Here is a 22,749-nt window from a genome sequence, read left to right as displayed (position 1 = left end):
AGGCAGGAATTAAAGTTGCGAAGTTTTCGTCATGCCCTTGCACAGGATGCGTAAATGTGAGCGTGTTTGAATGACTAAACATGTATATGAATATGTGTGTGCGTGTGAGTATGTGTGCAGGGATGCTGTGGCAGACGTTTTGCTTTGCGTGTCCTTGACAAAGGACGCTCTCATATTTCGATAAGGCTTACGCAAGAATCGTCAGCTTCGCACATAATTGTAGAGCAGTTACGAATTTTTGACGAGACAAGGATAAAAGGCATCATTTTAAGGACAAGCAAATTATTATTGCGAATATTTTTATATAAACACCCACGTTGAGCTTGTAATTGACGATTAAAAATATATGTAAGGATATAGTATCTTATGACAGCTATAGAACAAAGTAACCCGATCCGAACATCACTTACACATTTACTGTCTGAAATAGAAAGAGACCATTAAATATCATAAAAACAGCTATAATTTTTTGAGTGAGGATCTTATGTTAGTTTTCCATATTCTGGCCAAGCGATTTGAAAAGTTTTGCTACCAGGTAAATATAGCATAAAATTTATTGGTTCATTATTACATTAAAAGCAATTTTAGCAACATTTGTTTGGTGTCTTTACATAATGTGCATTATGTATTCAGTATATTTGTGTACATATTTGATTTACTCACACATTACATTCTAATTGTTAAAATAATTGAAACGGTAGTTCTTTGTTGTTGTCGTTTTAATAATTGTTTCAGTGTAGCTTAAATTAACTACAAGTTCCTACGTTTAGAAAACTGGTCTCATTTATGTGATTGCAGCAATCACATTTTTGGTTAACATGTCACTTGGCGCTCATTCCTTACCACTAGGCATACAATAGTCGTAACTTAGTTAAAGCCTTAAGTTTTTCTGTTTTTTGTTAACGCCTGTGATTTACTGTGCCTTGGTTGCATTTGCATCCACAGGCTCGTCCGTAAAACCACAGAATGTCCACTTTGACTGCTCAGACTTGAAAAGATTTGTATATTTTGCGAGTATATCCGCTAGGTCATCGTTGCTCTTTAACTCAAGCGACTTGAGCAGCATTCCACGCAAATAGCTGGAAATACTCTCTATGTCCACGCCATGGGGATGCAGAACCAAGTAGGCGGAAGTCAGTGCAATGATTTTGGCTTCAAAAAGTGCCAGCGACATTAGCATGCTCTACAAAAGAGAATCATAAATTAAATGCAATAAATCATTTATGTATATATCTATGCCATGACATCAGCCTTTACCTTTGTACGTGTGGCCAATTGTTCAACGTTTGATTGCACTACAGTTTCCACATTATCAGACTTAACACTTTCATCGGCTTTGGGCAATTGATTGGCTTCATCAATAGTTTTCATTGGCTCCGAAGCTGCTTCTAGTTTCTCATCGTCCTCGATCTCATGAATTTCGACTACACCGCTTTGATGCTCGATAATTCGTACATCATCGTCCACTTTATCAATATCTATTATTTCTAATTCAATTGCAACTTCTTTTTTTGCAGCTGCTCTGAGATCATCCGCATTTCTACTGCACGAGTCACCGCTGCTGTATTCGGGATTTGAAGCAACTGAAGCACTGGTGCTGTATGCTTCCCTGTCTTTTAGCTTATCTGCAGTCTCCTTTATTTTTGTCTTAAGTAGAAGCTGCTTGACGCCCGCCTCTTTGAGATTCCTTTCAAGCTGCTCAATGGTTTTGCAGTCTTTTTGCTCGCGAAGCTTCGTTTGCAACAGCTGTGTCTGCATGTTGCGTATTGTCTCTTGTAACACCTTGATCTGCTTTTCGCGCTGCAGACAGTCACTTCGCTCCACTGACATCTCATTACGAATAGCCTCTAATTGACAACGTAGCGAGTCATTCTCATCCTTAAATAGAAACACAAAATTAAATAATCAAAAATCCATAAAAAAATTAAGTCAATGAGTCCAGCATACTTTCAGTCCATCGCTATCGTAGCGAGTACGTTTGCTGCGCTTCTCGTAGTCGCGCTCGTCATCTGAGATTTCCATTTCATCATCGTCGATTTGGACCGTGCGCAATTCCTGCATGGCATTTCAAAATGATTGTTTTTATCGTTAAATAGTTATAAAATACAGTTTTAACATATTTTGTTGCATAACCAGTGTTTACGATGGTAATTTCTATAGCCTAGATATTATAATTTGTTTGTATATTGAAAATGCATCATACAATTCTCATTTGGCTCTTCGTTCTGTTTCGGTCCGCTTACTTACCTCGCCACATTCAAAAAGTTCTGTTAATTTTAATTGTTTTTATTATGTTGCTGTATACTTATTATTTGTATGTAACATGTTAAATGTTGCACAATGAGTTTTATCATATGTTTAGGTTTTACTGTTTACCAACGCAAACGCACAGCCAATCGAACTCAGTAAGTGCCTTAGAAACTTGCAAAACTTTAGCTATATATGAATTATTTGTGTATCAAATTATTCGCAAATTGAATATATATTACACAAGTTCATTGGCATTCGGCTACAATTAACTTTTAGATTTAATTAGAAATTGAAAGCTTATCGAAATGTTATGCAAATGGTTAGTTAATTTTTCATTGATAAAGAAAGAAATATGGCTATCAATTGTGCCAAATTTAATTATTACAAAGATAATTCGTAAATATGAGAAGCAGATGAAAGTACTTTAAAAACCTGAAAACCGGGAAACTGTTCCATAAAATCATAAAATGTCTATGATTTAATATATTATATTGTACAATGATCCCAATCTAAACATATTTTTTTGATTGCAATTTCAATTATTTACAAAAATAATATATGATTCAAAAAACTAATGATAAATATCTAAAGGGTCTAAATAACAGAATAATAAATATGACGTCAATAAAAATGTTAGCCTTGATTATGAACATATTTTAGAGAAGTTATAGAGAGAGAGAGGTACGAAAAATTTGATCATCAAATTAAGGTGTTAAAAATTTTGAGTTTCAATCGATCAAATTATCAAGAAATTAATTAAAATGAACAATGCAAACAATACCACATGAATGAATACATTTCAAGTTGGAAAGCGACATGATAATATGTACAGAAGCCAACATGCAGAACAGATACAAAAGGGTGATAACAAATATACTAATTGATAATTTAAGACTAGCAATACTGGCAGAACAATAAGAACAGGCACGAGCACCACAAAAAGTATGTGTTTAAAACGATATCTTCATCAGCTGAACTTGCCGTAATACATTCTTTGAACAATTTTGTACGTACCGTCGCTAATTTCTTCCATTGGTCGATGTTTTTTCTTTGGGCTTTGGTGAAATGGTCCCAAACCTTCTTGTGACTAGCGGCATTGAACACTTTTTCAATCTGAGTGACTGAACAATAATGCAATAATATATAATAATATTAAGGGAGGACAGAGGGTAGATATTTTTTTGGGTTTTGTTTGGTTTGATTCTTCACCGTTTAACTAGTCTGTGGTTTCTAATAAAATCAATGGAAAATAATAAGTAGAACAAAACTACTTGAGAGTCCCTCGCATAACATAATATTTTGTATAGAGTATATATAGTACAGTCTAAAAATATTGTACAACAGCTTGTTACCTACATATGTTTATGTATATTTGTATATATTCAAAGACTTCAATTGCAGTTAGTTGTTAGTTGTTTTCTACAGACAGCCAGAAAGGCGGTTGGTGTCTGGTCCGAGGGCTTTATCGTATATGTCTGTTTGGTTTACAAACCTTTGGCCTGGGCTCACACTTTACATATCTATTCATATGTTAAGTCTTCAGACTTTGCGTACAGTCAGATACAGTAGAATGAGTTACTGCACAGTGGCTTAAAAAAACGATGTTGCGTTCAAATTATAATTACTATTGCAGTCCTAGCACTTACTAACAAAGAAACACGTTAAATTATTACGGACTGAGCTTTAAAGGTTTATTTTTTTGGGTTAACTGTAAATAAAGAATTGGATTATGCAAATCTGTTTGACCTGTATTCAAATTCGAAATTAAAGTCGTCAAAACTTTAACGACAGAAACTGGTCATGTTCTGTATCAAGTTATAAAGCACCTTAATTTGATCGCATTGCCATCGAGTTTCGGCCACCATGCAGCACTGATATGACTGAACTTTTACCTGCAGCTGCTGCTTCATCTTTTGCTCCTTCGCCTTGTATTCGGTCTTGTTCTTTGAGAGCAAATTTTAGACAGTGAATTCTTGTATGTGGAATTGGTTTTGTTTTCGCTTTTGATAGTACGATGACTAAATTGCTAAATAGTATGGGTGTGTAAGCGTGTGTGTTCTGTTTAAGTGTGTTTTGTATTCGATTGATTGTTCATGATACAGACGCTAGACGCTAACCGGGGCGCAACAAAAACAGAAAAAAAATTTAAAAGGAGCGCACCTAAAACCCATCTAAAACTACAAACTAAGACTTCCAAAATGCGTCACTTACATTGCGTTGACATGGTGCCCATTTGTTTGCGATAACATTCGCGCGCTTTACGCAGATCTTCTTCAAGCTGCTGCTTATCCGTATGCAAACGCCGCACATGCGCGTGTGTGCTTTGGATCATGGAGTAAAAGACGTTTGCATTGCGCTTGGTGCAGTCGCCACGTTCTAGCCAAGCGGTAATGGTTTGAATGGCCTTCACAAACGTCTCATTATTACGCAGATGTTCCGCCACTGCGGTGGCCTCATGATCCGTATAATGTGGTATTGGTGGCGGTGATTGTGAACGCATGCGGTCCAGCGACATGCGTTCTCGATGACGTTGCTCTCTCTGTAATTGACGCTGCTTACATTCGTAGTCGTATTGATCATCTCGTGCCTGAGCATAGTCCACATGCAGGCGCCCAAAATTGGGAGGTTCATTTTGGCTTGAGATGCGTAGTCGGTAGCCCGATAAGTAAATGGCACGATCTATGGCTGCCTCATGTCGGTAGCGTATATGGCAAAAGTTCTTCTTAGACATGCGTAATGTGGTGATTTCGCCACACGACTCAAATATCTCTCGAATAACGTCTTCAGTAATGTTCTCTGGCAAGCCGCCGACAAACACAGTACGGCAGCCCGGTGGACGTTCGCGTATGGTAGGTGGCGGTGCATTCGGGTTGGGTGGAAACAATATGCAGTTCTTGGTCTTGATCACCTCTTTTAAGCCAGCAGTATTTCCTGTGCCATCTATTGGGAAATTGTAAAAATATATTTGACTACTAACGAATTAGAATATAATTTAATACTTGCCAGCTGTTATAGTACCATCCATACCCGGTCCTGTAACATCAGACGGCATGCCACCAACTGTCGTTGCAGCCACGTAGCCTGCAGCTGCATAGTTATGCTGCATTTGTTGCATTGCCGCCATCATTGCCGAGGGATCAAGCAGCATTTGTGCATTAGCATTCGATGAATTAGCTGATGAACTTGTTGTACCACTAGGTGTAGTCGCTGCTACGGCAGCCGCAGCGCTCTGTGCGGTAGGAAAGTACAAGTAGCCGGGCGGTGTGTGCATCAGACCATTTAAATAAAGTTGCTGTGCGTCAGGCAGAGACAGAGCTGCGCCTGGCAATTTGTCAGATGGTTTCCCAGCTGCCATGTTATCTGTATTTTCTGGGTCGTTATCATTTTCCAAATCCATAGGAACGCTGCCCTGTGCGTTGTGCGGCTTTAATTTACTGCTTTTTTTGTTATTTACTGGAGCGTTTGTTTGTGCTGATGCGCCACTGTTGTTTGCTGCTGTGGGCGTGTGAACGCCAACCGTGCCAGTCGAAATGGCAGCAGCCAATTGATTAATAAAATTTGGATGATTTGGCAAGGTGACGCCATTTGGCATGCTTCCAAAAACTGGCACTATAACGTAAAAGTTAAAAACGTTTTATGTGCCCGGTAGTAGAACAAGCGTATATGAGGAAGGAAAGAAAAAAATACAAATACAAATCAGCTGTTTATCAGACACGAACTAAACAGTGAAGCAAACGACGCAATATGTAGGCACACAACGCGTAACGTGATAGGTGGTTTGGTATTTTTTTCTATTATGTGTTCCGATTTGTGGTCTGATCTCTATTTTAGGTACAACAATTATTTCTGACCATACTTTGAACAATAAACAATTATAAGTTAACTATCTAAGTGTACTTTTATGATAAGCGACATAGATAAGCATTGACTTACACATATTATCAGCCAAATTTGCATAATTAAACGCCATTCGAAAATTGTTTCATATAAACTTCACAAAAAATACCATTTTTAGTATTACAGTAACCATTTAGTTACGCGAATTCCACGTAGTCTGCATTGCAAAAGCATACGTATTGCTTTTCCTATCATTTAATATTAATTTAAAGCAATCGAGATGTGTTATGAAAATAGTTTAACAAAATTTTGACTCCGGCTGCGCCGTGTAGAGGTGTAGCAGTTTTCTTTTATTGACATGCAGGGCTGCTGTAAATAATTTGGTAGCCTAAATGTGGTATTTATTAGGCATTCCAATGCGGCATCGCCGCTGTGTACACACTGTTCATGATTCATCAGCTGTCGTTAATTCGAGAAAGTTTAGATTGAAAACAACAGGAAAACACAACGCAGTTTACACTAAATCTTACAAATCATTGTGTAAATTGTTAAAAAAACTATTAAATATGTCGATCAACACGGCACACGCCAATAATGGTGTGCTGATACATGCTGGGGAGTAGTAAGTAAAAGTGTTATTCCGAATTTTCGACCTGGCTATCAGCGCGGTCTGACGTCATATGAAAGAATTTTTTTATTTTTGTATTTACATTGTTTTGCTATTTTCTAAACGGCACCATATTTATTATCAGAATTACAAAGAAAAAATGCACTTTTGAAATCAATATTATAATTTATAATTTGAATGTAGTATTTAGACATTTGCGATAACTTGGCGAAATTATTCGCCGGAACACGGTTTTTTACGCAGGCTTCTAATGTTGTGGAAAACCCAACAGCTGCATTCAATTACAATAACATTCTGTTAAAAAATAATACGCATAGCTAATCCATATGCTCTCCTTTCCAATAGCATTCTGCTGCACAGCGACAGCGTGTCAATGGAGTTTTCTGGTCAGGATAATAACCTGTTCAAAGGCTCCAAGCAAGGACGAGTTTATTTGACATCTCATAGAATGATTTTCAATAGCAAGAAACCCAGTGATGCAATGCAATCGTTTAGTGCACCTTTTGTAGCTCTTTCGGATGTAAGTATGACTTTTATTTGTCTTTCCAAATCAGTCACTTTAAGTTAAATGCAATTGTATTTAGGTTGAAATTGAACAGCCCGTTTTTGGAGCAAATTACATTAAGGGTAAAGTCCGAGCCCAGCCTAATGGCAATTATGTGGGCGAGGTCAAGTTCAAGCTGTACTTCAAGTCAGGCGGAGCTATTGAGTATGGTCAAGCCTTGTTGCGCGCTGCTAAGACCGCTCAAAGCAACTTTCATCGTGGCGGTCTTGCTGGAGATGATCCGCCACCATATGCACCAGCTGGTGCTTGGCATGAGGCGCCACCACCGGCATACCAGCCACCACCAGGATATTATGGCTGGTTGCCACAACATGATGCCTTCAGTGGACCGGCACCAAACACTGTGTTTATAAGTGACAATCCGCCGCCGTATCCGGGCATTAGTAAGTTTAATTAGTGCAACAGCTTTTTGCTTTCCCATACTCGGCTTTTGTTTATGTACATATAATGCAAGTGCATTTTAATTGGAAAAACAATTGCATGCAAAACAGTTGCACGCTTGTTTTAAATCTAACGCATATTTGCACAATCCATCTCTTTCTGTATCTTTATTAGCACCACCAAACAGTCAACCAGCACCACATCCTCCGCAGCAGCAGGGGCAGCAAACTGATTCCACTTGGTACGGTTTTTCAGCACCACCACCAGATCAGCCGCCTCAGCAGCAGCCTGGCTATGGACCCCAAGGTGGTTGGGGTGGCGGCTATGCACAACCGCCGCCGTACGCAGCCTGTAGGCCGGACATTGCGCCGGGAGCGCCTTATAATGGACAGCCACCCGTAGCTCCCTATGGAGGCTATAATCCAAATATACCTGGCGGTTTTATGCAACCTAATTTTATTCCGCCGCAGCAACCCGGTGGTTATCCTGGTTCTGCGCCACCACAGCAACCCGGTGGTTATCTTGGTTCTGCGACACCACAGCAACCAAGCGCTTACCCGAGCTCTGCTCCCCCTTCGCAGGCTCCAGCAAACAGCTCTGCAGCCTTTTCTGCCGCCAGTGCAGCAGGAAGTAGCACTACAGCTAATTTTATGGGCTTCAGCCTGCCCCCTGGAAGTGAGTATATGACGTAGACTCCCATCATTCATTTTTATTGTTGCCTATACTAATTGATCACGCCTCACAGCATAAATTCGGACTTGGGTCTGAATGAACAACTTGTCAATATCAGCAAAACTTTTTAAATTAAAATTATTCAATGGTTGGTTTTGTTTTTAATATAATAATTTAAAATGTATCAATTACACCTTGAAAATCTTTAATATTTGATTAGGAAACGAAGGCAATCTGTAATTGTTCGTAATGTTCACGATAGATCCTTATCTACCCAACTATTTCTAGAACCCTTATCCCTTCATTTTACAATTATATTTTATATTATTTCGTAATCAACTCGCGGAAATCTAACAAGTTACTAATCTCAAAAACACATTGTCAATTTGGCATCTGAAACAATTTTATTTCTTTACCTATTCCACAGTGTAAACTGCAAATTTTGTGCAAAACTACTTTACCGCAAAGCAAACAAGTAAGATTTCGTATGCTCATTTTCATTTACATATAACTGAATATCAGTTGCTTGCATTTTCCAACAAAAGCCGAGATTGTAGTTTCGCAATTAAAGCTTGGTTTTAGTAACTTGTGTAACGATTTCTTCTTTCTCTTTTGACTCTTCCATGCAAACTTTGCAGGAACCAGCAGCACGCAATATTATTATTATCCCAATTGTTATCCAGTTGCAAGAACTTTGTGTTTTATACCAATACCTGTTATATATCCATAAAAAGGACTGTAAGACATTGCTGTTTTCTTACAAGCTACATTTTCTTTATTTTTAAATATACAAATCAAAATATAAATTTGCAAATAATCTAAACAGATTCCAAAGAAGCTGAGGCCGCTGCTAGCGCTTATAATACACCGTATAATCAAGGAGGCCCCCGTGGACCAGGACCCGACGATATGCCGCCATCATATAATGTGTGTATCCGATATATATTTAACCAGATTAAAATGTAATACAATTTCCTTGTTTTACAGAACTTGCCACCCAGCTACAGTGATGCCTCGAAGAAGCAGTAATTAAACTAGCTTATCAAAATTCAAAAGTGTTATTGAACAGGCCAACAGAAAACTGCTCATTCCGATAAGCTTAACACACAAATGTTTCGTAGTTTTTAACACATCTTTTGGTTGTGGTCTGTTGCTGCATATGAAAAACACAGCATTATATGAGTATTTTAAGCGTTGCTTATAATAGTATACCCTTGATTAAAGAAAAACTAAATTATCGTGCAATGCGATAACAATTAATTCACGTGGCGTATATTTTATTATATTTTTACACGCTTTAAAGTTGCAATATGTATCGAAAACGAATTAAATAATAATGTTTGCTGTTTATATTGTATATTTTTAATAGACACATCTAAAGTCACAAAATTGTTAAAATCATTTTATTTTTATTGTTTATATAATTATTAACAAATATCTGCATAAACGAAAACTATTATTGTTATATACAAGTAATGCAAATAAACATTTTTAATGGAATAATTATATAAAAATATAAAATTTGTTTAAAATTAATTTTTACGCGTGGAGTTCCTTCCGTAATGCATCGCAACTTCATTGAATTCCACTGTTCCAGCAAACTGGGGATTATAAAAGCATTTACGATTAAATAGTTTTCTAAGATGGCAAAGTTTGGTTTCCCGGATTTATCAGAAGCATTTTAAGCTACGTTATTAATGCCCACTAGTCGTAGTCTAAGGTCACAGAATCCCGCAACATTAACGATGACTTGCACAATAGCCAGCGACAAGTGCGGGATATCGTTCAAGTTGCAAACTTCTGCGCCATGTTTTTAATAATACTATTTTACTGGATCTGAAATTCACTTTCAATCATCGTAATTATATTTTAACTTAGCCGATATTTCAAACAGAGCAACGCGCTGTCGCCTTTGCTTTAAGCAGTAGAAAAGAGCCCAAGCTGAATTGTGGGAAAAATATTTGTCTTCTCACTATTTGAAGCACCGACAGAAACAACAGGAAGCTCTGTTTTTTTTAAGTTTTTATTTTTACTTTTGACGTTACTTACAGTGCCAGAGTGGCAGCAACCTGAGATAACACAATTAAATAGATTTGCAAGGTGGTAAGGGGTTGGCTTTCAGATTTATTACGAGCATTAATATAAATATAATCTGTTTATGTCCATCTGCAGTTGTGTCTTAAGGTCGCAGAATCCCGCAACATTAACGATGACTTGCACAATAGCCAGCGACAAGTGCGGGATATCGTTCAAGTTGCAAACTTCTGCACCACGATTTTAATAATACTATTTTGCAGGAGTCGAAATTCACTTCCAATCATTTTCATTGTGTTTTAGCTTAGCTGATAATTAAAACAGATCAACGCGCCGTCGCCTTTGCTTTAAGCAGTGGAAAAGAGCCCAAGCTGAATTGTGGGAAAAATATTTGTCTTCTTACTATTTGAAGCATCGACATATACGGCGGGAAGCTCTGTTATAAGAAAAGTATCTATATTTTAACAGTTGTGGCTTAAGGTCACAGAATCCCGCAACATTAACGATGACTTGCACAATAGCCAGCGACAAGTGCGGGATATCGTTCAAGTTGCGAACTTCTGCACCACTCCGAAGTTCACTCTTAATTATAATAATATATACTAATATATAGCATACTAATACACTCCAATCATTCTAATCATATTTCAGCAATCTGATATATCAAACAGAACAACTCGCCGTCGCCTTTGCTTTGAGTAGTGGAAAAGAGCCCAAGCTGAATTGTGGGAAAAATATTTGTCTTTTTACTATTTCAAGCATCGACATATACGGCGGGAAATTCTGTTATTTCGTAGGAAAATTCTAACATATTTTTATTTGTATTTTTAATTTTCAAGTTTCGATTTAAGTCTGGACTGTCTGCCACAAGTATCCAGAGTGGATGGCAGCAACCAGTCCCCTGACATCACATTTAAATTAATAGTTTTCTAAGGTAGCAAGGGGTTGGCTGTCAGATTTATTAGAATGTAAATTAAACTTTTTATGTCCATTTGCGATTGTATCTTAAGGTCATAGAACCCCCGCAACATTAACGATGACTTGCACAATAGCCAGCGACAAGTGCGGGATATCGTTCAAGTTGCGAACTTCTGTACCACGTTTCCATTAATAGCGTTCACAGCTTCCGATTTATTCTTGATCGAACTAAGTATATTTCAATAATTCTAATCATATTTCAGTAAGCTGACGTTTCCAATCGAACAACGAACCGTCGCCTTTGCTTTGAATAGTGGAAAAGAGCCCAAGCTTAATTGTGGGAAAAATATTTGTCTTTTTACTATTTAAAGCATCGACAGATACGGCGGGAAGCTTTGACACGGGAAAAGTCTCTAAAATATTTACAACCAAGATAGCACTTACAAGTGAGTGGCTTTCTAAGATGGTAAGGGGTTGGCTTCCAGATTTATCAGAATTTTGTTAATTTAACATTTTAATCTCCATTTGCGGTGGTGTCTTAAGGCCACAGAATCCCGCAACATTAACGATGACTTGCACAATAGCCAGCGACAAGTGCGGGATATCGTTCAAGTTGCGAACTTCTGCACCACTCCGAAGTTCACTCTTAATTATAATAATATATACTAATTTATAACATACTAATACACTCCAATAATTCTAATCATATTTCAGCAATCTGATATATCAAACAGAACAACGCGCCGTCGCCTTTGCTTTGAGTAGTGGAAAAGAGCCCAAGCTGAATTGTGGCAAAAATATTTGTCTTCTTACTATTTAAAGCATCGACATATACGGCGGGAAATTCTGTTCCTATATAGAAAGTCTCATCTTTTTTTATTTATTTTTTTTTCATTTTTAAATTGTAAGCTCTTTGCAGTTCAGAGCTTGAATAAGGATTTGGATAGTATGTATACATGGGAGGTATATAAGTGCATAAGTATATTCAGATGTGTATCTGTCTAGCAACCCTTTTAACAGGTAATTTCGTATGTATTCAATTTTCAGGTGGATGCTCAGATGCATTCAAGTCTATATACCAAATGTCAAGGGATGTTTAGATACATACACGTCTATATGCCAATTTTCAAGTGGATACATACAAATCAAAGTCAGACTGTGTAAAATAATTCTAAATGATAATGTCTTTTGGTATATGCTTTGTGTGTTCAACAGATGGAGTTTTCTTACCTGTTAAGTTGCCATGTAATATATTGATTACCAGATTTACCTGTTTTACCAAAATGTCATCTGAATCGTATATATTCTATGTGTCTGCGAATAAAATTTGGATAAATTGGAAATTAGATTTTCGTTTAAATATTCAAATAGAAATTATATTATTTAAAATAAGGGCTAATATATGTGTATGTAAAATTAATAGATATTGTTCAAACAAATTAAAAATATATAAATTTATTATTACAATTGAGATTTGTTTCCACTTAATAAGAAATTTATTTAATAAATTAATTTTATTGTTGCTTTATTCGTTATCAATAGAAGCAAAAGGCAAAGCAGATAATCAAGGTGAATATACAATATAATAAAATAAATCAAAAGAAATAATCAATCAAGGCTCATAAAATATGTATAATATAATAGATAGTTTTCACTGTTATACATACACAAGTCTGGAGGCAGTTTTTCCGTAGTGTTGAGGAGCGATGTTGACCAACCAGTCCGACGACCAAAGGATAAGTGACTGCATGTCGGAGCTGCATGGAAAATCAATCAGACGCCACATACGCAGTGGCCAGTGCGCAGGACGTGGTGAAATGTGGTGAAAGGCCTGCTGGAACCTTTGCTGGCAACGGACGGCGAGTTAGTTGTGCATGCCTTGTGCACACTTGCGGCTTGGTTTAATAAAAAATAGTCAAGAAGAACGCCGATGCGAGGCACCTACCATGAAAACAAGTGTATTTAAGCTCACCAATAATAATATATAAAGTGAACCATGAAGCAATCAAAGTGAAGCAGACCTAAGAACAGATTTGCGTTTGCTACATTCGAATTGCAATCGATTGGCACACTGAGTGCAATTTATTGGAGCAACAACTTGCGCCTGCTGTTTATCGATTTCTGTGGCTGGCTCAGCTTAGTTCTCTTGCAGCCTGAGGAGAGAGCACCCTGTATCAGTGCGTATGACGAACTCTCAGCGTTTGGTATTCCCTTCGCTGCAGGCGTGTCGATTGGAACGCATAAATTATGCAAAAGTCAATTGCATTGCGATACATCTAAATTAAAAAGCAGAAACCCAACAGCAAAGCGACTGCAACAATAGTTGCAAAATACACCAAAGCAACAAACAACAATAGAATGGACGTGGGCGCACAAGAAACCACATACGAACCACTCGAGGGGCGCAGCAGTCGTGGCTCGGCCACTGGCGGGAGGCATCCAACGAGCATCGATAGTCCCGAGTATGATACACGCGCCCCCAAGGACCAGCGGCATGCCGTCTATCTGGCCCTGCTTGCGGCGGGCATAGGATTTGTTTTGCCATACAATAGGTGAGTGCAAAACCAATATGGAAATTAAAATGTGGATGGGAGTGGGAATGGGACTACGAATGTGAATGGGACTGCGAGTATGAATGTGAATGTGAATGTGAATGTGAATGCGAATGAGAACGAGAATGGGACTGAGTAGGCGTTGTGTGAATGCGCCTTACACGGGACAAAGATTGATTACGAGCGATTATCATAGTCAGTCCTGGCATTAACTAAAATTGTTTAGCTCGAAAGTAATTAATTGTGCGATTCTCACTCTGGCATTGGGCTGCCAAATGTTATTGTTGATGTAATTGCTGTTAGCTGTTTTTTATTAGATTTGTTTATTATATAATATTTATATTGGTATTAGTTTTTATTTTTTATTTTATTTTATTTAATAATAAATACAAATTAATGACAAATATTTTCCACATATTTTTCTATTTATCTGCATTTAAGTTTTTCCTTTTTAAAATATATGTAATATATTTTACAAATATATTATAAACAAATACTTTATTTTCAAATAATTTTAATATAATATTAGTTTAATAAAAATATTAAAACACTAGCTTGTCTAGTCTTTACTCGCATCATTTAAATTATCTTTAATCCATTTCTATATTTTTTAGTTTCATAATCGCTGCGGATTATTGGCAGGGCCGCTTTCCGGGGCGTCCGGTGGCTCTGGACATGTCCATGACGTACATCTTTGTGGCCTTCGTCACGGTCTTGTTTAACAACATTGTACTCTCGTTGGCACCATTCCAGACGCGCGTGCTCTTCGGCTACATGGTGTCCTTTACCACATTGATCTTCGTGGCCGTCTGCGAGGTGGCCTGGCACATGTTTGCCACGAATACGGCGTACGTCGTGAACATGTCTGCTGTGGCACTGACAGCCATTGGCTGCACTGTGCAGCAGTCTAGCTTTTATGGATTTGCCTCCATGCTGCCCAAGCAGTACACTCAGGCTGTGATGGCTGGCGAGAGCGTTGCCGGATTTCTGGTGTCTTCCAATCGCGTGGTTACCAAGTTGCTCATCAACAATGATCGCGTCTCGACGGTCATCTTCTTTCTGACCTCCACGCTGTACATTCTCTTCAGTTACCTGCTGCACCTGGCCACCATCAATTCGCCATTTGTGCGCTTTCACGTGGAGGCGTGCTCCAAGATTGTTTTGCGACCGGACGAGGTGAGTGGAAGGGAGCTAAATATATCCCATTTTGAATCTCAATCCTATTTATAAATTCCTTTTTGTAGCAAGAGATCGATGGCGCCACCACCAGCACCAAGTACGGCGTACTCTCCATGGATGGCACCACGACAACCACATCAGCTGGACCCCATCATTCCAATGCGAACACGGCTAATACGTTGAGCTTCAGTAATCCTGTTTACGAGCTGTCGAATCCCACGGCTGGCGAGAGCATCATTGAGGGCTTGGGTCAGATGCCCGAGCTGCCAGCCACACCCCATGAGCCGGCTACACCCACAACGGTCGCCTTCAAGGTGGAGCACGTGATAACGCCACGCCGCTGTCGACCCAGCAAGTTGGGCGACATACGTGAAGGATTCGTAACTCGCTGGCGCGTGGCCCAGGTCATCTATCCGTACATGGTGTGCATTGCCTTGGCCTACTGTGTCACGCTCTCCCTCTACCCCGGCATCGAGGTGGAGGTCAATTCGTGCTCCCTGCGCAGCTGGATGCCTGTGCTGCTGATGTTCTGCTTCAACACTTCGGATGTCATCGGCAAGATACTGGCAGCCAGTCCATATCCCTGGTCGCGTCGTCAACTGATCTTGTTGTCCGGACTGCGCATTGTGCTCGTGCCGATGTTTCTGCTTTGCTGCGCTCCACGCCATCGCCCGATCATCTCTGGAGAGACGGCGCCCTTTCTGTTCACCATTGCGCTGGGCATCAGCAATGGACTGGCAGGCAGCTTGCCGATGATGCTGGCTCCGGCCAAGGTGCCGGGCACCCTCAAAGAGGTCACCGGCAACATAATGACTCTTTCTTATAATATTGGACTCACAGCAGGCTCGCTGATTGGCTACTTGTTCGAGAACATGTTGGGCCCACAGCTGGAGAATCCCTGTCCCATGTATCCATATACGCCGCCCGCCGTAATGCTGGATCACTACCACGGCCATCTGCCTCCGCTGCTGCCCACCACCCCCTCGACATTGACAACGAACACGACGCTTGCCCCACTCTTGCTCAACACCACAATGGCCAGCATTAGCAGCACAGAGACCAGCTCCACCAGCGCTGTGTCCGTGCCCGCCCTGGCCACAGTGATTACCACCACGGCTCTGGCCCTCTACAGCACCGTAGCCAGCACCAGCACCGAGCTGATCAATGCAACGGTTACCACGATGCTCTCGGCGGTCTCCTCGTCGGTGGGGGATATGAGTGGCGAGCTCGGAGGCAGCACAACAGATCCACAAACGCCCGAGGCACTCCTGCAGGAGATCTAAGCTAGACCCCAGTGAAAAAATTTGTTTGTGCAGACTTAAAAGTATCTAGAAGATATATTTTAAATAGCCCCTTGGATCTCAGACGATCTTTAAACGATATGACCGATAAATACAAATTTATATATGTATATATACATGAGTATATATATATATATATATATAAATATAAATATATATATATATATATATATATATATATATATATATATATATATATATACCTATAAATGCATATACGAGTGAGGTCAGCAAGATAGAAAAATATGAATTATTTATGCTAGGTTGAAAACTTTTCAGACTACCTTCGTATATATGCGTTGAAAGTGGGAACGAAAAGAGTTAAGTCCCGCGATTAAGCTCTACTTTTATAGCGAAGCTCTCGCTTCATCAGATCGTAAAACCTATATAAAATAGAAAGCCTATCAAACTATCTTCTGTACTTGTCGCAAATGCTCGTACTGCAAATATTTACAAACTTTAATAATTTGTTAACATATACTCCAATTAAGTGCTCTAATATATTCAAGTTCATTTCGAGTTAGGTAAGAAAGCACAGTTAGCTAAGCGAATTCTATATGTGTGTCTGTCTCTCTGTGTGTGTGTGTGTGTGTGTCTGTCTATGTGTGTACATATATATGTTCATATATATACATATATGTGTGTGAATTAGGTTACGGATAAACCCGGATAATACGAAAAAATGCATATTGTTGGTTACAGATAACGAATATTTTTATAAAGGACACTAGACATAATTGTTGTGAGGTCTATATACATAATATATACTATATGTATGCATATATACTTATATATATGGTATTTATTAATCAGTTATTGGCGGTGCACTGCACGAGCGCATTTTACCTCAACAACTCAGCAGTTTGGATTTGGTTTGCTTATTAATTTGATGATTGATGATTGATGGTTGATGCTTGATGGTTGAATAGTCAATGTTATCTCTTTGCAAGTGCTACTTAGATTTAAGAACACTCTAAACAGAAGTCAGAAACCAAAAAAACACTTCAACTTTGCAGATAGTTATAGAGAATCCGTTCCAAAATAGTAACAAATTTCTGTGCGTATAAATATACATATGTATATATAAATGTATATGTATATGTATGTGTATGTGTGTTAATATTGATGTGTATATAAGTATATTCTTTTGTGTTGCGATTCTATTTCAAATTGAAGTGAAATTATCAATAATAAATATTTTAGCCAAATTTTTAGCAACAATATTTTGACTATAATAAAGTGCGTTTACCTGTAAGAATTACAATGCATATGTATGTTAAAAAGAAATTTAACAGAATTTCAGATATAGAAGAAAAATAAAATTATTTAAAAAAAAAGCGAAATTTTATATATTTTTCTTTAATTTTAATTAATTTTATTAATAATATATTATTAGCATTCACAATAAAAATGTGTATATTATTATATAAAAGTATTTAATTTTTTTGGGATGGCCTTAGGCAAGCCACGGCTAATGCATAGTGGGCGTGAACTAAGGGAAATAATTACTGGCGAGAATTCCCTAAAATTTAATTTTCCCTTTATTATAAGTACAAAAAAATGACAATAGAGCTTTTCGTGTGACTATAAAACAATGTCGCCATCTTGTGTATAATTCAAATAATTTGATTTTCAATGTGTCGCCATCTTTTAAGATATTTTATTCAAAAAGTGGCTATAAATCCCTTGGCAATAATTTGTCTTATATTCGAAGGGGCATAATGGTATTTGTGCTTTATTTACTCTTATGGAACATATTTGTAAATGAATTAAACATCCCTCTTTTATGCTGAGGGGTGTGAATTCAGGATTTTTTGTCCTTATGCTTGTGCGTTAGAGGAGAAAGGGAAATATGCTATTATTATAAGACATTGGCGCGTAAATTTAAATTTGTTGATGTTGATTACAATTAAAATATTTAACATGGTATTCTATTTTAATAAATTTCTGTATTAAAGCTGAAAAATAATGTAGTGAATAAATGTATATATAATTGAATCTGCATTTTGATTTTTTTTTTATTAAATAACGATTTATCGTATTTTTATTTAAATATGAAATATTTGAATTTGCGTGGAATTGAGCAATTGTCTCATTTTGCATATAAATGTAAAATATTTACGTGTAATTGGAGTTTTGATTTCATTACAAACGTATTGCAGGTGCGCGCCAGGCCAGGTGCCCGCATAAATTGGCTGTTTGTCTGGCTGCAAATGAATACAAATGAAATAAATTAGGCAGCATCCAGGCCGAGCCTAAGTCGAGGCGGATGCGAGTGGAGTCGCGTCAACTTGCGCCCCAAGCAAATTGAAGTACTGTGTAGGTAAGCTGACGTCCTGTGCCCAGGCAGGGGTATGTTGGACTTCTGAGAATGCATGCGACAGTTAAATAGAGACTTGAGTAATCAATTTGTAAATTGACAGCTCACAGCAAAGGGTATTATGCTGCTACTTATAATATTTACGTATTTGTCGCCTGCCTCCAAATGGAAATCAATGAATTTCCATCTACTTTTCAAGGATATGGATAAATGTGTAGCTGGCTGGCTGGCTGGCTGAGTCGGCAGATACTCCGTAACAAAGTATTTCGAGTGGCAAACAAAACTGGACATTTGCATCAGAGGGCAGGGTGGTTTTAGGGTGGGCCAGGCAGCTAAGGCGCTAAGCCTTATCTGCGCACGGGCAGGCTGGGCGAATAACTAACCCACTCAATAGCTGGGCGCCAGCACGTGAAGTTGAAACTATTATCGATTGGCAAAGTTCGCACATTGCCTACATTTGGGCGCCCCAGGCACATCGGAAAGGTGTTCTATTTATTGGCTGTCTCGGGTCATTGCACCCGACTGCAGTGCTGCACGTGCTTGGCTGGATATTTAAGTGTTGTAGATGTTTGCTAAGGCTGATCTGCAGTTAGGTGAATATCGTGTTCATATATTCGGCATAGTTGGGGGAATTACGATGACTCGTCTTCCTCGCTAGCATCGGAGCTGCTTAGCTGCAGGTCGGACCAGAGCGTTGAGTCGACCACTGCAGCAGACTCAGGGGCCGCTGCAGCTGCATCGAGCTGCTCCTCCATGTTGACCTCCTCGGGGTTAGTTTGCGGCGAGGCGTCTTCAGGCAGCTGCCAAGGCTGCATAGGTGAGCTGGTTGCGCCGGTGGGCACATTCTCTTCGTCTATCTGCTCCACTGGCTGGAAGTTCTGATATTCGACGTCCTGTGGCTCGGGCTGGTTGTCGACGTAGAGCTGCGATTCATTGTGCTCGTCGTCGGACGAGTGCGAGGACTGCTCTCGCTCGGGTGACTCCTCTTCCTGAGTCACCTGCTCCTGCGCCTGCGCCTGAGTGTGCTCCTTCATTTGACTGTAGTACTTCTGCTGCTCCTTTCTGCGTTCTTCTCGCGTTTTGTCAACTTTGCGGCCTCTCATTAGCTTCTGCTTGAGCCTGTTGGCGGTCGCATCGAACGCGTCGATCAGGCCCCGGGCGCGGGTTTCCTTGTCTCTGGAGTAGGACTTGAGACAGTGATCCACGCTGCTCTCCGCCCTCTTGAGGGCGAAGAGCACCTCAGTGATGTCGCGTTTGTCCAGTTTGACGTGCGACTCGGCCTCCTCCTGCGCCTTACTGGCGTCGAGCTCGTGCGACCAGTGGCAGTTCGAGTAGCGCTGATGCGGGTCTTGGTCGCAGGTCTTGTGAAAGAGCTCGTGGAAGGCCTTGATCTGGTTGTCGAAGTTCTTGAAGATGCCCGTCACCTCGAAGCGGAACTCCTCGATGGTCTTGAAGTAGAATCTGTCCACCTTCTGCGAAAGGTAGTCGAACTTGGCATTGAAGTACTTGCAAATGCTTTGGTCGTCCTCCTTGGCGACGGCTGCCTGCAGCTTGGCCAGGTGCTCCTGGCACTGCCGCTGAACGATTTCGGACGCCTTCTCGTAGCCATGCTGCCGGCCCGACGAGCGCGGGTCCTTGGTGCTGGGCTTCTCCTCGCCCTTGGGCATCTTGTTGAGCACCCGATGGAAGAACTTCTCCAGCTTCTGGCAGTTGCGGTAAACCACATCCCCAGGCCGATTGAAGGTGAAGCAGTTGCTGATGACCAAGCGGAAGTCACAGATTAGGTCGTCCACGCGATGATAGTAGCGATTCTGCACGCGCTTGATGATGGTGCCCACGTCCATCGGGCGCTTGATGATGGTGTAGTAGTTGGGCACCTGCAGCGCCGCTGTGTCCACGGGCTCCATGAAGTCCATGGCGAACTTCTTGGCGACCAGCTCGTCCAGCAAATACTTGCGCAGATAATGTATCTTATTGGTATAGAGCCCCGCCTCGCCGGGCTGCGGCATCACCTCCGGCTGCACGCGAGTCGGCAGCTTGATCTTAAGCTTCAGCGGCTTGTGGCTCTCCTTGCGAACAGAAACAGATTTGCAGAGACTTGAAGCATTGCATGTGACTGCACTTACCATAGCTCCCGGATTCTGAGACGACACACGATACTTTCAGCAGGCAACAGAGATCGTCTTGACTGAATCGCACCGAATTCCAAATCATCTAGCAGCTAACTCACTGATTGCTTGACTGTGCCAACTGTGCCTAGGCCAACTCCAGAGTGCCGATAAGCTCTATCAGCGACTCAGTCGTTGACATATTCGAACTCCGCTTGCAGTAATTCCAACGAGCAATGAAAAGATGTAGACAGAGAGCCGCAGAGCTGGAGAGTCGGAGAATATTGGGTAAATAGAAGCTTTGCTATGCTTGCAGCGATAGTTGCAGTAGCGATAGTTGGATAGTGTTAGCAGCGATACTAATCGCTTCTAGTAGCGATATTTGGCAAGGCAAGGCCTGTTCAAACTTCGAACTGACAGTTCACTAAACAACAGCAAAGCAACAGAGATGTTTAGTTTCTCTAAAATTGATCTAATTAGTTACGCAGAGCTTGGGAATATTGGAATATCGTAAGAGAGCGCTGGAGGCTAGGAGCGCCATGTGCAAGGCCTTTGAGTCGCATTGAGTCCTGTCAAGCAGCCAAGCAGTTGCCACCCATCCACACGGAGCGGGGCATTCACAAAGTTCAAGTCTCACTAGCCAGTGGGCCGCGGCCATGCCGTCGCTTACCGATACTGACGGTCTCTCTAGCTGGCTAGTTTTGCGGCTACAGGACTCCTACAGGATATCCACTTATATGTTGCTCTATGGAGTATTTTTGTTGGACGCCAATTTTGTCGAGTCTGGATTTTTATACTGGTAGCTGCTCAGACTGTTGCTTGGAGCTGACCTCGTCTGGCATTCGCAGACGCAAGCGAATCTATCGGAATCATTCGACTCAAATTTTCTGTAGATTAAAGATTCAATGTGAAGGTTATTAAATATTTCATTAAATTGCCTATTGATTAATGCGATGCGTTCACTTTGCTTTGGCCAACTTTTACATAGAGTTGTAATCGCGGCGCAGTTGGCCAAATCACAACATGCATTGCTTAATAATATACCTCGGAGCTGGGCTAAGCTTCGGCAACTACAATAACAACGATTAAAGCGCTTGAGTCTGGGGTGCGGCGGGTTGTTGTGTTCTCTGCAATTACATGACAGCAGCGATAGCAGAAATTGCAAAAACGACAACAACAACAACAACAGCAGCAGCAAGAGCATTACGAATTACGATAATAATTTCCATTTCTAATTTCCTCACCATGCCAAAGGACTTTGCAGTTGCCAACTAGCAGGCGGACCTGCTGCTGCTGTTGCTGGCTTTGGCGTTGGCGTTGGCGTTGGCGTTGGTGCCGCCGCCTTCACCGCCTTCTTGTCCATGTTTCCGGTAGCAACAGCAACAAGCAATAACCCCAATAGTACAAACAACAACAGCAGCAAAAGTGGAAGGACGCGCCAGACGTTGGCATAATTCCAGAACTGCAGAAATCTAACAAAATGCAAATGCAATCATTGATTTTTCAGCTTATAAACGAAATGGGCATCGTATGTATTTGTTTGTACAGAACATTGGCCCAATTGTCCCCTTTATACGAACTATCACAAGGCCTACAACAACGTCGACAGTTATTATTAGGGTATTCTTGTAAAATCGAAAATAATGTAATAAATATACAATGCAATATTTAACAATTATAGTGTTGATTTTAAGCAACATCATATATTTTTTATTAGTTATGTTCGTACAGACAATTCTCTAGCTCTTTCCATCCTTTATATAGTTTGTCTAGCACATCCCTACACCATCCAGACTGCATCACTTCGTCTACTCAACTAAATTCTAGTTGCACTCTGCAGCCTTATTTATACTGCTGGCTCTTATATTTGCGATCATACATGCATGATCCTCATACGCAGCACATCCATATGTATGCATTGCACCATCTTCACAGGCTCAACTAAAACCCATTTGCTGGCTCTTCAGTTGTCGTGCATACATGCATGATCTCTAGTGGGCACCG

At 40.1% G+C, this 22,749-nt stretch overlaps 4 protein-coding genes and 1 long non-coding RNA gene across 13 annotated transcripts; 3 read left to right on the top strand and 2 right to left on the bottom strand.

Moving 5' to 3' along the window:
- Positions 1-565: 565 nt before the first annotated feature.
- Positions 566-6,282, bottom strand: LOC111597226 (ecto-NOX disulfide-thiol exchanger 2). 3 transcript variants are annotated; one of them, XM_023311812.2, is made up of 7 exons: positions 6,184-6,282; positions 5,254-5,859; positions 4,462-5,190; positions 3,265-3,371; positions 1,948-2,055; positions 1,258-1,878; positions 566-1,183 (listed from the first exon to the last, which is right to left on the bottom strand). In XM_023311812.2, exons 1-7 carry the CDS (start codon positions 6,218-6,220, stop codon positions 914-916), a joined length of 2,478 nt encoding a protein of 825 aa, XP_023167580.1. In that variant the 5' UTR covers positions 6,221-6,282; the 3' UTR covers positions 566-913. The 3 variants fall into 3 exon arrangements, with proteins under 3 accessions (XP_023167580.1, XP_023167582.1, XP_023167581.1); XM_023311814.2 differs by lacking the exons at positions 566-1,183; positions 1,258-1,878; positions 3,265-3,371 and having other exon boundaries at positions 1,977-2,055; XM_023311813.2 differs by lacking the exons at positions 566-1,183; positions 1,258-1,878; positions 1,948-2,055; positions 3,265-3,371 and adding an exon at positions 3,381-4,362.
- A 64-nt stretch (positions 6,283-6,346) lies between these two features.
- Positions 6,347-9,396, top strand: LOC111597227 (WW domain-binding protein 2). 5 transcript variants are annotated; one of them, XM_023311817.2, is made up of 6 exons: positions 6,349-6,709; positions 7,061-7,235; positions 7,300-7,663; positions 7,917-8,336; positions 9,160-9,260; positions 9,321-9,396. In XM_023311817.2, exons 1-6 carry the CDS (start codon positions 6,480-6,482, stop codon positions 9,360-9,362), a joined length of 1,332 nt encoding a protein of 443 aa, XP_023167585.2. In that variant the 5' UTR covers positions 6,349-6,479; the 3' UTR covers positions 9,363-9,396. The 5 variants fall into 5 exon arrangements, 4 of the variants coding, with proteins under 4 accessions (XP_023167587.1, XP_023167585.2, XP_023167586.2 ...); XM_023311818.2 differs by lacking the exons at positions 9,160-9,260; positions 9,321-9,396 and adding exons at positions 8,761-8,808; positions 8,972-8,997 and having other exon boundaries at positions 6,351-6,709; positions 7,836-8,336; XR_002751296.2 differs by lacking the exon at positions 9,321-9,396 and adding an exon at positions 8,407-8,481 and having other exon boundaries at positions 6,352-6,709; positions 7,836-8,336; positions 9,160-9,237.
- A 1,909-nt stretch (positions 9,397-11,305) lies between these two features.
- Positions 11,306-12,022, top strand: LOC111597279. The gene is made up of 3 exons (XR_003944319.1): positions 11,306-11,335; positions 11,549-11,751; positions 11,829-12,022. It is a non-coding gene; the product is annotated as an uncharacterized LOC111597279 (long non-coding RNA).
- Positions 12,023-13,190: 1,168 nt separating this feature from the next.
- Positions 13,191-16,398, top strand: LOC111597348 (equilibrative nucleoside transporter 4). Its single transcript, XM_023311994.2, has 3 exons — positions 13,191-13,837; positions 14,452-15,013; positions 15,082-16,398. Exons 1-3 carry the CDS (start codon positions 13,644-13,646, stop codon positions 16,297-16,299), a joined length of 1,974 nt encoding a protein of 657 aa, XP_023167762.2. The 5' UTR covers positions 13,191-13,643; the 3' UTR covers positions 16,300-16,398.
- Positions 16,399-18,393: 1,995 nt separating this feature from the next.
- Positions 18,394-20,857, bottom strand: LOC111597330 (bromodomain testis-specific protein-like). 3 transcript variants are annotated; one of them, XR_002751312.2, is made up of 3 exons: positions 20,764-20,857; positions 18,746-20,706; positions 18,394-18,682 (listed from the first exon to the last, which is right to left on the bottom strand). XR_002751312.2 is itself a non-coding variant. In XM_023311973.2 (2 exons), the coding sequence occupies exons 1-2, from the start codon at positions 20,764-20,766 to the stop codon at positions 19,270-19,272; spliced, it is 1,440 nt and encodes a 479-aa protein (XP_023167741.2). In that variant the 5' UTR covers positions 20,767-20,857; the 3' UTR covers positions 18,394-19,269. The 3 variants fall into 3 exon arrangements, 1 of the variants encoding a protein (XP_023167741.2); XR_002751313.2 differs by having other exon boundaries at positions 18,782-20,706; XM_023311973.2 differs by having other exon boundaries at positions 18,394-20,706.
- Between the last annotated feature and the right edge of the window lie 1,892 nt (positions 20,858-22,749).

The sequence above is a fragment of the Drosophila hydei genome, unplaced genomic scaffold (genome assembly GCF_003285905.1).
Source record: "Drosophila hydei strain 15085-1641.00,03,60 unplaced genomic scaffold, DhydRS2 tig00000001-arrow-pilon, whole genome shotgun sequence".
Lineage (NCBI taxonomy): Eukaryota > Metazoa > Arthropoda > Insecta > Diptera > Drosophilidae > Drosophila > Drosophila hydei.
The sequence above is the reverse complement of the archived record's forward strand: the minus strand, read 5'-3'. Positions and strand labels throughout refer to the sequence as shown.

Bases quoted from the DNA above. Each gene is read 5' to 3' on its own strand.
- LOC111597227 (XM_023311816.2), top strand. From the start codon at position 6,480: ATGTGGTATTTATTAGGCATTCCAATGCGGCATCGCCGCTGTGTACAC. The intron at 6,710-7,060 runs GTAAGTAAAAGT...CCTTTCCAATAG, and splicing joins CTGATACATGCTGGGGAGTA to CATTCTGCTGCACAGCGACA. The intron at 7,664-7,835 runs GTAAGTTTAATT...TATCTTTATTAG, and splicing joins GCCGCCGTATCCGGGCATTA to CACCACCAAACAGTCAACCA.
- LOC111597348 (XM_023311994.2), top strand. From the start codon at position 13,644: ATGGACGTGGGCGCACAAGAAACCACATACGAACCACTCGAGGGGCGC. The intron at 13,838-14,451 runs GTGAGTGCAAAA...TATATTTTTTAG, and splicing joins TTTGTTTTGCCATACAATAG to TTTCATAATCGCTGCGGATT. The intron at 15,014-15,081 runs GTGAGTGGAAGG...TCCTTTTTGTAG, and splicing joins TTGTTTTGCGACCGGACGAG to CAAGAGATCGATGGCGCCAC.
- LOC111597226 (XM_023311812.2), bottom strand. From the start codon at position 6,220: ATGGCGTTTAATTATGCAAATTTGGCTGATAATATGT. The intron at 5,191-5,253 runs GCAAGTATTAAA...ATTTCCCAATAG, and splicing joins GGATGGTACTATAACAGCTG to ATGGCACAGGAAATACTGCT. The intron at 3,372-4,461 runs GTAAGTGACGCA...ATTATTGTTCAG, and splicing joins GGGCACCATGTCAACGCAAT to TCACTCAGATTGAAAAAGTG.